Source organism: Cladophialophora carrionii, assembly GCF_000365165.1.
Source record: "Cladophialophora carrionii CBS 160.54 unplaced genomic scaffold supercont1.10, whole genome shotgun sequence".
Taxonomy (NCBI): domain Eukaryota; kingdom Fungi; phylum Ascomycota; class Eurotiomycetes; order Chaetothyriales; family Herpotrichiellaceae; genus Cladophialophora; species Cladophialophora carrionii.
Window position 1 is genome coordinate 158,955 of NW_008481817.1, and position 12,314 is coordinate 171,268.

At 53.6% G+C, this 12,314-nt stretch overlaps 6 protein-coding genes across 6 annotated transcripts; 4 read left to right on the top strand and 2 right to left on the bottom strand.

Annotated features, from left to right (window-relative positions):
* Positions 1-822: 822 nt before the first annotated feature.
* G647_09534 (uncharacterized protein) lies at positions 823-1,759 on the top strand (the record flags this gene model as incomplete). The annotated part of the gene is made up of 2 exons (XM_008725528.1): positions 823-837; positions 980-1,759. The coding sequence occupies 2 exons, from the start codon at positions 823-825 to the stop codon at positions 1,757-1,759; spliced, it is 795 nt and encodes a 264-aa protein (XP_008723750.1).
* Positions 1,760-2,498: 739 nt separating this feature from the next.
* Positions 2,499-4,153, bottom strand: G647_09535 (uncharacterized protein; the record flags this gene model as incomplete). Its single annotated transcript, XM_008725529.1, has 3 exons — positions 2,499-3,432; positions 3,487-3,769; positions 3,823-4,153. 3 exons carry the CDS (start codon positions 4,151-4,153, stop codon positions 2,499-2,501), a joined length of 1,548 nt encoding a protein of 515 aa, XP_008723751.1.
* A 684-nt stretch (positions 4,154-4,837) lies between these two features.
* G647_09536 (uncharacterized protein) lies at positions 4,838-5,560 on the bottom strand (the record flags this gene model as incomplete). Its single annotated transcript, XM_008725530.1, has 1 exon — positions 4,838-5,560. The coding sequence occupies one exon, from the start codon at positions 5,558-5,560 to the stop codon at positions 4,838-4,840; it is 723 nt and encodes a 240-aa protein (XP_008723752.1).
* A 1,886-nt stretch (positions 5,561-7,446) lies between these two features.
* Positions 7,447-7,683, top strand: G647_09537 (uncharacterized protein; the record flags this gene model as incomplete). The annotated part of the gene is made up of 1 exon (XM_008725531.1): positions 7,447-7,683. The coding sequence occupies one exon, from the start codon at positions 7,447-7,449 to the stop codon at positions 7,681-7,683; it is 237 nt and encodes a 78-aa protein (XP_008723753.1).
* A 1,201-nt stretch (positions 7,684-8,884) lies between these two features.
* Positions 8,885-9,997, top strand: G647_09538 (uncharacterized protein; the record flags this gene model as incomplete). The annotated part of the gene is made up of 1 exon (XM_008725532.1): positions 8,885-9,997. The coding sequence occupies one exon, from the start codon at positions 8,885-8,887 to the stop codon at positions 9,995-9,997; it is 1,113 nt and encodes a 370-aa protein (XP_008723754.1).
* A 557-nt stretch (positions 9,998-10,554) lies between these two features.
* Positions 10,555-12,066, top strand: G647_09539 (uncharacterized protein; the record flags this gene model as incomplete). The annotated part of the gene is made up of 2 exons (XM_008725533.1): positions 10,555-10,741; positions 10,886-12,066. The coding sequence occupies 2 exons, from the start codon at positions 10,555-10,557 to the stop codon at positions 12,064-12,066; spliced, it is 1,368 nt and encodes a 455-aa protein (XP_008723755.1).
* Between the last annotated feature and the right edge of the window lie 248 nt (positions 12,067-12,314).

A 12,314-nucleotide genomic window follows, 5' to 3' on the forward strand; every position in this document is an offset into this window, starting at 1 on the left:
CTGCGCCTGTCTGCGCCTGTCTGCGCCTGTCTGCGCCTGTCTGCGCCTGTCTGCGCCTGTCTGTGCCTGCCCGCTTCGATGCACGCGTGGCGCCCCTGGGTCTGTCAGAGTTCTCGTCCCTGGCAATTCATGCTGAGTTCCCCCCTCAAGCAAGAAAGCCGATCCATGGTGGTGATTTATCAGCACCGACACCTCAATGGCGGGTGCATTTTGTCAACATCTCCGTGTGCGTGTCTGGGCGTCGTATTGCCGGCTAACCCTCAGGCACCCAACAGGCAGAAATGGCGGGTATGCAGGGCGTGGCAGGGATGTTGGACGCCAAATCAGCTGATGGCGCGTTAATTAAGCCGGTGTGAGGAGGTGGAAGAGACGAATACGAGGTCGCGCGACCTTGACGCTGTACGGGTTACCTCCCCGCTGCGATCTGCATACACAGTTCACCTTTTCAATCATGCTTTAGTGTAAAGTAGGGGTAAAGAGAGGAGAGGCAGGTAACATTTCCGTTCGCGCTCTTGCTCCCGTATCGAAATGGTCTCGAATACGTCGGGGCCGGGACAATCAAATAATGAACCTTGTTGGAGCCTGAGCCTGAGCCTAAGGCTTGAGGTCGAAGAGATTGGTGCCTCGTAGATATAAAGAGGAAGATGATGGATGGGAGTGATGCGAGAGATGCAGTTTCCTTTCACTGTTCTATCAAGAAGTGCAGTGTTTGATCGCGAGCAAGACACCGTCTGAAGATACTCTGAGCACAACGCCCATCAACCCGCAACAGCAGAATCATCCATTCCACCTGCGACTTACCGGTGGTATTGCGACCAGAAAATGGCCAATGTAAAGGTATCTGAGCCACCTCTCTCTCTTGTCTGATCTGCTTTCTAAGTTCCGGCGTCATGGGAGGCCATGACCTTTCAGGTGGATTGATTACATGTCCCTTCCCAGTTACTGCCACGGCATCGCTCATATGACATGGCTATCCTAGATCGTCTCCCCAGCCGAATACCTCCCCCTCCGGCTGTCGCTGCTCGAGGCTGAGAAGGAAAACACCCGCGCGCGCGACGAACTGGCGCGCCGACGCCGCGCCCTCCCCGTCGTCGAGGTCACCACGCCGTACACCTTCACCGACGCGGCGGGCAACAAAGTGACGCTGGCGGACCTGTTCGACGGCCGGCCCCAACTGATCATCTACCACTTCATGTTCAGCCCGGACTGGGACGCCGGCTGCGCGAGCTGTTCCGTGTTCGCCGACTCGATCCCGGACCTGCGCCACCTGCACGGCCACTCGACGACGTTCGTGGCCGTGAGTCGCGCCCCCATCGACAAGATCAACGCGTACAAGGCTCGCATGGGCTGGACTTTCCCCTGGGTGAGCTCCTTCGGGAGCAGCTTCAACTACGACTTTGGCGCCACGCAGGACGAGGCCGTCGCGCCCGTCAAGTACAACTTCAAGACCAAGGACGAGCTGGAGGCTCGTGGCATGGGCTACTTTGCGCGCGGCGAACAGCCTGGCCATTCCGTGTTCATCCGCGGCGGCAGTGGCAGCGGGGCCTCTGGCGTGGGTGAGGAGGGCAAGGTATATCATAGTTATAGCAGCTACGCGAGGGGTGGCGAGCCCATCATCAACACGTTCACCTGGTTGGACATGACGCCCCTGGGGAGGCAGGATGGTGTGAGTGGCGTGGAAGGCCTAGGATTTAAGCGTCATGATGAGTACACGGTGGAAGATCTCAAAGGGTTGCCCGTGCAGAAGGTCGGTGCGTGATTTGACGACGCAAAGGGATGTGCAAACAGGGAGGGAGGGAGACAGGCTGGTAGAGGGAAAGAAGCGAGGGATGGGCGTACCGCGGCAACAACGAGGCAAGCAAGGGCCCAAGTCGAGTGGTCTGCAATGCGAAGCGACGGGATGCAAATGCATGGGTTTTCCATAAATTATGAGCGCCATCTGGCTCTCAATATCACGACCGTGTAAGCGCTCATCAGGCTCAGCGTTGTCCGATACAGGTTTTCTAGCTCCTTCATTCACCCGCTTCACTCGACGCACAAAGCCGCTAGTATTGATCTGCCACCACAGGCGAAATAGCCGGCGACGGATCCCATCTAAGCAACGATGAACGAATCGTTCCGGGGGAACGTTGGAGACTATGAATCCTCAGAGTGTCTCTGACGCCTCAAATTTCACGTCTCTCGCAATATTGCTCGATCTTACCTCTCAAAGCACCGTGAGCTTGAAGTCACCGTACCGAGAAGGGCTGGCATCAAGCAAATATAAAACGGTCGCCCATCATGCCACGGCAGACTGGACAGCGAGAAGTATACGAGACATCCCAGCGCCCCGCCTGCCGATTCCCCGTCGTGACTTCAAGGCTGGTGGTTTCAAAAGCACAGTAACATTCCTGTAATACTTGGGTGGACAAGAAGGAGAGGCTCGTTACATTGATACTGCAGAACGTGGGCGCCCGGGGCGACATCCCCGGGGGCCTCCAGATCCTGCTGCGACACGCTCACAGGGAATACCGGAATCCCTTGTTGTCCAGCTCAGTAACATCGTGCATACCGCGCTCGATGGCTTCCTTCTCCTCGTCCAGATCCACCACGCCAGATGCTGCCGCCTCGCGGTCCCGCTTTTTGTTCACGAGGTACATGTAAATGTACAAAACAATGATGGACACCAGTTTGATGATATAGCCGACCAGCATCGCGACGTAGGCCGAGTGATATGCTGGAGCGTCGCTTGATTTGAAGGTCTGAGGCCCGATGATGTTGCCGACGCAGTAGCCCGTGAACAGTATCGCTGCCGTGAGTTGCTTCTTTGTATACCCTGCAATGTTGGAGCTCACCATGGTCAAACTCATGCTGAATCCGAGACCCTGGAAAAAGCAAAGCCAGAGACCGACGAGTCGACCCCATTTGTTGCTGTCAGGCAACCCGACAAGGAGCGAGGCTCCGATGATGCAAATCGTGTTGGCAACAATCATCGTCGGGCAACGCAGATTCGGCCACCTTGAGCAGATGATGCCTCCGCCCAGCAGGGCGAGAAATTGGATTGCGCCTCCGGGGATCTGCAAGTACTGAGTCCCGAGAGTGTCGACGTTGAATGACTTGATGACCAGCGATGTAAATTGAGTGATGGCAGAATTGGGAACCTGTGCACCCACTGCCATGACGAAGAGAATCCACGTCTTCGGGTCTTGGATGGTTTGAATCACTTGGTAACGCTTGAAATGGCGGTTTTTGATCCCTTGACGGTTGGCCGAGACTCTTTTCGCGGCGATGACCTTTTCGGCATCGGTGAGAAATTTGGCAGTGGACGGCTGATCCGGGAGGAAAATGAGAGCAAGTATCCCCAGAGCAATACTGATGCTGCCGAAGATGATGAAGACATACATCCAGCGTGGCAGGCCGGTGGTGATGTGGCCGACGGCATATCCGATCAGGCTTGATGTGGCATTAGCACTCCGACGACTTGCTCAATAGTCTTGCCACACTTACCCTCCAAACATGGTTGCGACGCCATTCGTGCAGTAGTAGGCCTCCAGCCGCAAAGGCTGTTCTGAAGTCGTGTACCATATGCTCATGATGAGAATAAACCCCGGGTTGACTACCGCCTCGAAAGACCCCAGCAGAAACCGGTTGACGGCGATTCCGGCGAAACTGGAACAAGCCGGCGTCGTGACAAGGATAATGCCCCATGAAATGGTCGTTATTCCAATCACCTTTCCAACCCTAAGTCGTTGCAGGACATAGCCAGCAGGATACTGCGCCCATAAATAACCTTGAAAGTTTAGTGGGTGATTGTGCGCCGGGAGACCATATGCTGAAGCATACCAAAGTAGAAGATCGATCCCAGCCAGGAGTAATCTTGGCCGTGCAGATTCGTTCCGTCCTGCAGCCCATAAACGCTGGCATAGTTGATCCCATTCTTGTCGAGATATTGCATCAAATAGATCAGGAAGAGGATTGGCACGATCCGGAAATCCAGCTTGCGGAGGACTCTTTTGGACTCGATGATGTCCAACTCCTGATCGTCGCTACGCTTGTACAAATGGTAGTCATCGTCGAGGTCGGAAGAGCGGTAAGGTGTACTTGCACCGGAGACTGGACTCCCTTGAACCGCAGTGATTTTGTCCGCCTCGATTGAAGCTTCGTTGGCAGCCATCTTGTTTTTTGCTTGGCTCTAGCTTAACCGGAAGCCCAGCTTTAGAATACGAGGCTTCCGCCGTCATATATGTGTTCTCAACAACCTCCTCGGCGGTCTTTGCTCCGGTGGTCGTGGAACCAGCTGCACAAACGCCGTGTTGACGCCGATCAACCACTCCACGTGGGCAAGGTATCGACAGCAAAACGCAGCTGCGTGGTCGTATCTCCACAAAACTTCCCAGATGCGGTATGTCTTGGCGTATCCCAGGCGTCGTCGTTGGAGTAAGTGGTGATGATACCATCGTGATATCCGATCACGACATACGCTATCGCCCAATTAGGCAAAGAATCGACTGCGCAGCATTGTCCTCGAGCCTACAATCGCATCAGCAGTCCAAGCTACACCAATTGCATGCATTCAGAGGCGTATTCCCGCTTCCACATGAGAAAAGGCAGATGATAACGGGTTTGCGGGCGATAGCCTGTCGTGTTAGGAAGGTGGCTAGGTGCAGCTCACAGCAACCCGCCTGCAGATTTCCTGACCCAGGTTCAACATTTTCCCAATGCCTTTCCAAAGCTGTCTCCTGCCATCCGTACTGCTCTTTGTGACGCTGTGAGAGCTACGGCTGGCCGTCGCAGATGAAGTCGGATTTCGCTTGACACGGGTTAAAGGAGAGCCACGTGCTTAGCCAATATTCTTCCACTATTCGTGTTCTTCCACTACCCGCTCTCTTCGGCCGCCGTCTTGCTTCCACCTCCAGACACTCCATTCACAGAGACATTCATCGTCCCAACCGTGGACATCATCATCTTGCTCTTGACCATCCATGATCGCTTCCAGACCACCTGCTTCGAGAAGATCCCATAACTCTCGAATTTGGTCGAGGTAGGCCACACGCAGAGGATATGTCAATATGGCACGGGAAGACGGACCTGGAGCTAGCCATTTCAAGATGGTCTTAGATAGCAATTCAGGGTGTTCTTCGGAATATACCGTGTCCGCTGCAAGGATTATACGAGCTGGGTGCTTATCAGCTTCGTAATGGCTGCCATCTTGAAGAATCAAAGAGTCTGGCTGGCTCCAGTCGAGCGACCCGCAGTGAACAGACCCCTTCACTGTCGCTGCGTTCAGATTGACATTGCCAGCCAGCCCAGAAACGAAAGGAGGCAAGTCTGTGAGGATTACTGGCACTTTCCATAAGGCAGCTGCTGACAGACCAACGAGTCCGGTGCCGGCTCCGAGTTCCAGTACAGGGACAGGAGTAGGAGAGGAAAAGTCGACGGCAATTTTGTGAAGCAGTCTTGCAAGAACGAGAGAGGATGTCCAGGTCTGAAGACTCAGACCCTGGGCTCGTAGTGCTGGCTCCGCAATAGCGAAGGTGAGATAGACGTCTCCTCCGCAAGGGACGGAGAAGTTTCGAGCCATTCAACAATCAAGACTGGCACCGTCATGGAAGATATGCTGCAATGGCTCGACGAGAATGTGACTTCGAGCTCAAGTTCGGCTCAGATTTGAGATTGGGTGGAGCGCCAAGCACTTTACGTCATTCAAGAGATTGGTACGGGGGAGCAGGAAACCTTTAGTGTATATCCATTTCGATCACCCAAAGGACAAACTGACTTCTTCTTGCACTTCTCACACAGGCGTTCGTACACAGTATATATTCGTCGGGCCCTACCTCCGCTACCGTGCTGCCCTAGGTACTGCATTTGCTCCTAGACAGTAAGCCATGGTCAAGACACGCCGGGCGCCATGCGACCGCGCCGCAAGGAAATCCAGCCAATCCATAACTTTGTCTCCATTGTGAACATGGCCTTTCGAACCCCGCCGTTGTCGAAGTCGACTTTGTAAGGCCTCCATGGTTCCATCCTCGGGCTTTGCAAAACGATGACAGTCTATGAATCGTCTTCTCCTTCTATAACCCTGCCAGCTGCGTTACAGCAGCGGAATACTAACGGAACTGTAACGCAGCCTCGACCATTGTGTCGCTCAGCTTTCGTGGAATCATGTTTGCTCACTGGTTTGGTTGTTGTTGAGAGCCAACAAAGGCCTTCCTACAGACAATCATGTACAATGTCTACATGAATGTGCCTGTGCCGTGTGGGCAGCCACCAAACACCCAGCGCATCAGGGAGTAAGTTCCACACAAATCTGAATCTTTACTTGTCACCACACGAACAGTGCAGACTTCACCCATCGACTCAAGAAAGCAAGTCCGGCATAGCCTCGGGGTGTACAGAATTCCCATGTCGCACCGCTGGCAGCTAGTTTTCACCATTTCTTCCAGATGTTCCAGAGCCGAGACTGTTTCGTCAGCTACGATATTGGCCGGTATTGCTGGAGCAATGCCAGGACGAATACTGCATTCACAGAAGGTAGTTATGGGGTGAATTGAAGTTGAGTTGGTGAACCCCGGATATTTGCAAGCATCACCAGAGCTCACTCTTGTCTCCAGTGCACATTATCAGACAAGAAGGAACGTGAATTGTTACTCGATCTTCCCTCTCGCACCAGGAAACGACAAAAGTCACGCTGAACTTCCGGATAATCAGCATCACGATCCCCGGGCTATCATTCAGAATCGAGCTGTTTGGTTGTGCAAACTAGACTCTGAAGAACAGCTCAAACTTGACTTTCGATGTACCTTCCACAGTTGAAATCTTTCAGGGAACTTTCTTGGTTGTGTCTTATCAGCACTCGCCTCTTCCACGCTGATCAGCACAACGCAGCATTGAATCTCTGCAATGGCAGCTTCATCCCGCCCAGAGAGTTGGCCTCCTCCGAACTACGTCAATCCTGAGACAAGGGCCGGGGCTGCGCTTTTCATCACCACTTGTGCTATGAGGACAGTGGTGTTGGACTGAGGCTATACTCTCGCTTGCATCTCGCCAAGTCTGTGGGCATTGACGATGCACTGCTGCTGGCCGGTTTGTATGATTTTCCGCCCAGAGCAGCCTCGGAAACATCGCTGACGTCCTCAGGTATTATCCATTGGGTAGACCTTCGTGGAATACAAGGGCCTTACAAATTGGGGCTGGAATATGCATCTCTGGGATATTCCGATAGATCGACTGGAGTAAGTTCGGCTGTCCGCATGGTTGATTGAGCTTTTCTTCTTACTCGGCAACTCTTGCACGAAGACTCCAATCTTACTAGTCTACCGCAAGATATCAGCCAGAAGCCACAGTACTTGGTTCGGTCGTCCTGACAATCGCTTTCACTGTTGGATTGGGCCTGGAACTGGTGTTTGTCTGCCGCCCGCTTGTTTCTTACTGGAAATCCTACAACACCGACTATACTGGAAAGTATAGATGCGGCAACGAGCAGATTCCCATCTTGTTCTCGGCGGCAGTCTCAGTTTTCTCCGACATATATGCCTCCCTCTTGCCAATGTTGTTGGTCAGAAATCTCAACACGACAAGCCGACAACGACTCAGCCCGTACGCCTTATTCTCTGCTGGATTATTGACAGCTGGAATCGGTGTTGCAAGGTTGATATTCCTCGTGAAGGTTACCTCCAACTACCAGCTGGGGCCCACTACCCATGACGTTACTTGGTATGGGTGGCCGACGTTTGTAAGGTATACACTTAAATTCTTGGAGGAGATGCTGACTGTCTTTACAGGCATTGACCGACATTGAAGCGCACTTGGCAATTATTTGTGCATCACTTCCGGCATTGAAAGCTTTATTCCAACGGCGAATGACGAGCAAAATATCGAAAACACCGTCCTTGGCCCATTCTCATATTACACGTGGAACCCTTTTGAATAGTTCGCTACCCTCTATGTCTCACATCACGAACCCTGCCATCATACCACATCATCCTCCTATATTTGCGAACTGGTCATACAACGCTGCTCGTCTTCCAGAGCAAGCTTCTTTCCAAGAGGAGCACACCTCCGGAGATCAAGATCGGTCTCTTCAGAGCATGGCAAGAAAACAGCCGTTGGGACGATCTGTTGCGTCTGGATCTCAGCCACTGAAATACGATTGCCGGTGTCCACTTGTGCAAGCATCGACGAATACGAAAACAAATTGATTACTGAGGGGAAATAGCCACCCGTTTCGGACAGCTGTGTGTGAGATGTCGGCAATTGGTGTCACTATTCAACACAAATACACTGGTTATGGCCATAAGACCTTGGTGAGGAATGGCCTATTGCACCAACTGATGATATTCTCCATGCCGTCTTGGTGAGTGCAATCCCTTCTTGCGAACTAATACCTCCAAGGGTTGATTGCTGAGGCACCACTAGTGAGACAAAGAGGTTACAGTTTGACGTCAATCCCCGTCCTTGCACTGTGCAGGACACGGCCTGAGGCAGTGGAGAGGTAAACACGAAGCCGGCTTGGATCAAACCAACCACCTGGATACATATGTGATTATTTGTTGAGCAGATAAAATGCTTGCCCGGGTATAAACTGGTCGCTGTGCAGGTAAGCAGGTATACTATTTCGAGAGTATCACCCGGGTGCGGCAGGAGTCTCAGCGAACTGGCCATGGAAGAGCGGAGGCTTCACTTACAGACACCAAGCAGGATGCCGGATCCAGGCTGTCTTCACTTAAGGCACCCACGTGAGGACATAACGGTGGGCAGTGAATTGGTCTCTCAAGGCAGTGGATCTAGTCACATGGCCAGTCAGTCACTGTCACTGGCTTTGCATCGACATCGGCTCTTAACTCAGCGACTTGCTCTCACATTCCGCGACCTACATTCTCATGACGCGGCGACCATAGACACCAAGATGGACCAGCAATCCGTTTCTGCGCTGACCGGCCGGCTTGAGAGTCTACGTGTCTTTCAACGAATGCAGCCCACTACTGATGGGGAAATACCGTCGCAAGTTACACCGATCCAGCTCGTGGAAGATGCCAGGTGCGGTCAGTGTGGCGGACACGGCCATTGGCACGCGACATGCGACTTTCTCGAACATACCGGGCTGTCAGGACGCATATTGCCCTCGCTTCCGCGACTTCCTGACGACGAACTGAGGTTTCACCTGTGTCTCCCGTGGACGGTGCTCAGGTGCGGCAGTATACTAAGATCGAACTCCTCCAGCCTACAAACTCCGAAGACCATCGACGATGCGATATGCTTGCTGCTCGACTTTACCGCTCACCTTGCCGACTACGCAAAATTCAGGTGGCTGCAATATCGCATGCTGAACAACATGTGGTGTTGGTTACAAACGTTCCTGGCCGGAGAAGAATCCGAGGCGACTTCAGCAGAGGTCGCAGATCGACTGAACGATTCGAGGCACATCTCCAAGATTCTCGCAGCCTGGAACGCTCTTGCAGAGGAGGCAACCCGATCGCTACGAGAGCTCATTGGCAATCTACTCAAGGCCTTGAAAGAATTCGAAAGGGCAGCCATCATCATGCCCATTGCCTCGAAGATGACTCGGTTTAATCAGCCGCCGATGCCCGGTCTCGAAAACAAGCGCAGAGTCCTCTACTCAGAGGTCTGGGACTATATCATCTCCGGCCAGCTGGAGCAGATACTTGCCACACCACTCAGCCAACAAGCATACCAGAGCCTGCTGACTGAAGTCTCCGATCACCGGGCGACGTATACAGTGCGACAAGCGGAAGTCGACCGAATGTTCTGCGACTCGGTCACCAGCTACCAGGAGGGGCGCAGAGACCCCAGGTTCCTCATAGCTTTTGCACTCCTGAAGATTCTTGCCCTTGAGATGGACGCCGGAGCACTGGATGCACTAAGGGCCGAGGACTTCGCCTGGCCCGATCGGGAGGGTCTGCTAATGAGGTGGTCCCGTGCAATGAACGGGCTGGAGCAGCTGCATGTGCAAGAGGCCGAGCTGGGCATTACGAGCTTGTTGGATACCATGTCACTTTGAGGCACGAGTTTGAGGGGCTCCTCGCTTCATCGTTGCTCCTTCATTACGACGCACGTCCTGGCGTCATCATAGGCACGGCACGGGCTCGACAGCTTTCACTTCGCCTTTATCAGCACCTTGTTTTCGCATTTGATGATCCATCCAAAACAATTGTTCTTCTGCCCAGCATGGCATACCACAGCCCTGTTTTCAGCAACTGAGCTCTGGACCGGAGTGGACCTGTCATGGCGGCGACGGATTGCTCCGCTGGACGTGAAGTGTACGTCCACCATTGGATCAGAGACACCACAGGCACTTACCGTTCAACGCACTTCGGCAAGACCTGGACGGCATGGGGAGAGGAAACAATGAAACCCTCTTCAAGCATTGATTGCGACCCAAGGGCTGGTCACCTGATTCCTTGCAGGAGCATGCCAGAGATGGGTCACATCTTCGACGTGGCCAGTGCTGTTACGAGACCACCGTGTCAGCACATCCCTTGCATGACTCCCCCTCGAAGTTTCTGCTACAACCTTTCGAGGAACATCTTGGTCCCTCACCTTCATGCATCTACCATCATGATTTCTTGGTGCAGACTGCCGACGCTCTGTGGGATTATCATCCTCGGGCTGTCCCTCGTTTACTTTGCCTTCATCGGGCCACCGTTGGTTCATTCCAGATTGGATACTGCGAACCTGTGGCACACCGTTGCGCACTCGTTGCATGGCCCACTTAAATACACTGGAGCCAAAACCCACACGACTGGTCACCAGCATGCCTCGATTTCTCCCACGACGACGACTTCGACGTTTCATCTGACTACCCAGACTCGAGACAATGCGGCATTAACAACGGCCTCGAAGCCAATTGGACACCACAGCTCGCTTTCCCTGGATTCCGCCGACTCAGGGTGCACTGTCGGGAAGCCGAATCTGATCCTCAGCGCAGTTGATGGGCAAAAATTGGAAGACCAGATCTTCGTCTTCATGCAGTCACTCGACGTTGCTCTTGGCGAGGAACTGTTGTCAAGCCAGCGCGCAAAGGCATGTCCGCCAGCCTCTGTCCATGTGCACGTCCTGGTACCAGCGCACTCCCTGGAAGAGATCTCGCCAGCGTTCAAGGTGCTTCTGCAACGGTATCCCGCCCTGGAACTCGTCCCAGCACTCCCAGACCTCGGCGGCGTAAATGTCGTCCTGTGCCGCTTCAAGGGATGGTCGGAGTACTTGAGGAAAGTTTCCGGCCAATACGACAAAGTGCTAGCCATCGACCTGGACGTTGTCTTCCAACGCAACCCCTTTGCCATGGCGGTGGACCCTGGCGCCGAGCTGCTCTACTTCGCCGAATGGCGAGGGCTGAAGATCGGGCAATGCAGCGTGCACGTTCGATGGTTTGACGGCTGTGCCTTGTCAAACGCCATCAATCACAACGTCTCATCGGTCTACATGCCTCTGGACCGGATCTGTGCCGGCTCGACCTACGGTACCGCACCAGCCATGCAAATCTATCTGGACTTGATGGCCGAGGAGCTTGCGGCGTCAGCCTGGAGCTGCAACGACCAGGCCATGCACATCCACATCTACTACTCCGGGCTTCTAGACGCACAGCTGAGCAAGAAGGGTATCGGGAGGGCCAAATTGGTGCCAAACGCGGACGCACTGTTTGGCACGGTCGGCACTACGCCCATGGTCCTGTTCAGCGAGTGGGGCGAGATCCTTAATGAAAAGGGACAGGTCCAGCACGTGGTGCATCAGTTCAAGACCCACGCCCGACTTCGTGAGATCGTCATGATGAAGTACGGCTGGTTGTCTCCCGTTGGGCAGCAGGACGCGATTCCACCTGTCCCGGAGCTGGTCGAGGAGTCGGAGGTCAAGCAGCAAGGCAGTGGAGAAGGAGGGGACTCAGCTTCTTCTGGGACCAGCGAGGAGAAGCATGCATATCATCATCCACACACAGCTTCCACTGCGCCCGACAAGACCGCAGAACTGAAGAGATATCAGCTGGCAAAGGTGTCGAACGAGTCGTGCAACGCGCAGGGGATTTTGTGCTCGTGCAGGCATTATGACTGCCAGATGCACTATGAGCTGTTCTGACTGTGAAGGTGTCAGGTTTGATGTTCTCAACGTCTGATGGATTGGACGGGATAAACAGGATGGCTTCTCTCGAGCGCTGGACGAGATCTCACAGCACGACAGGAAGCCGCTCGTGATTATGAAAACCTTGCATTTGCATCACATCGCATCTCATTGCAGACCACTAGACTTGAGGCTCGTCCTCACCTGGAGAAAAGCCATAATGCAGATCCGCTTACAAAGAATCCACCGTAGATTGCCATTCGTTG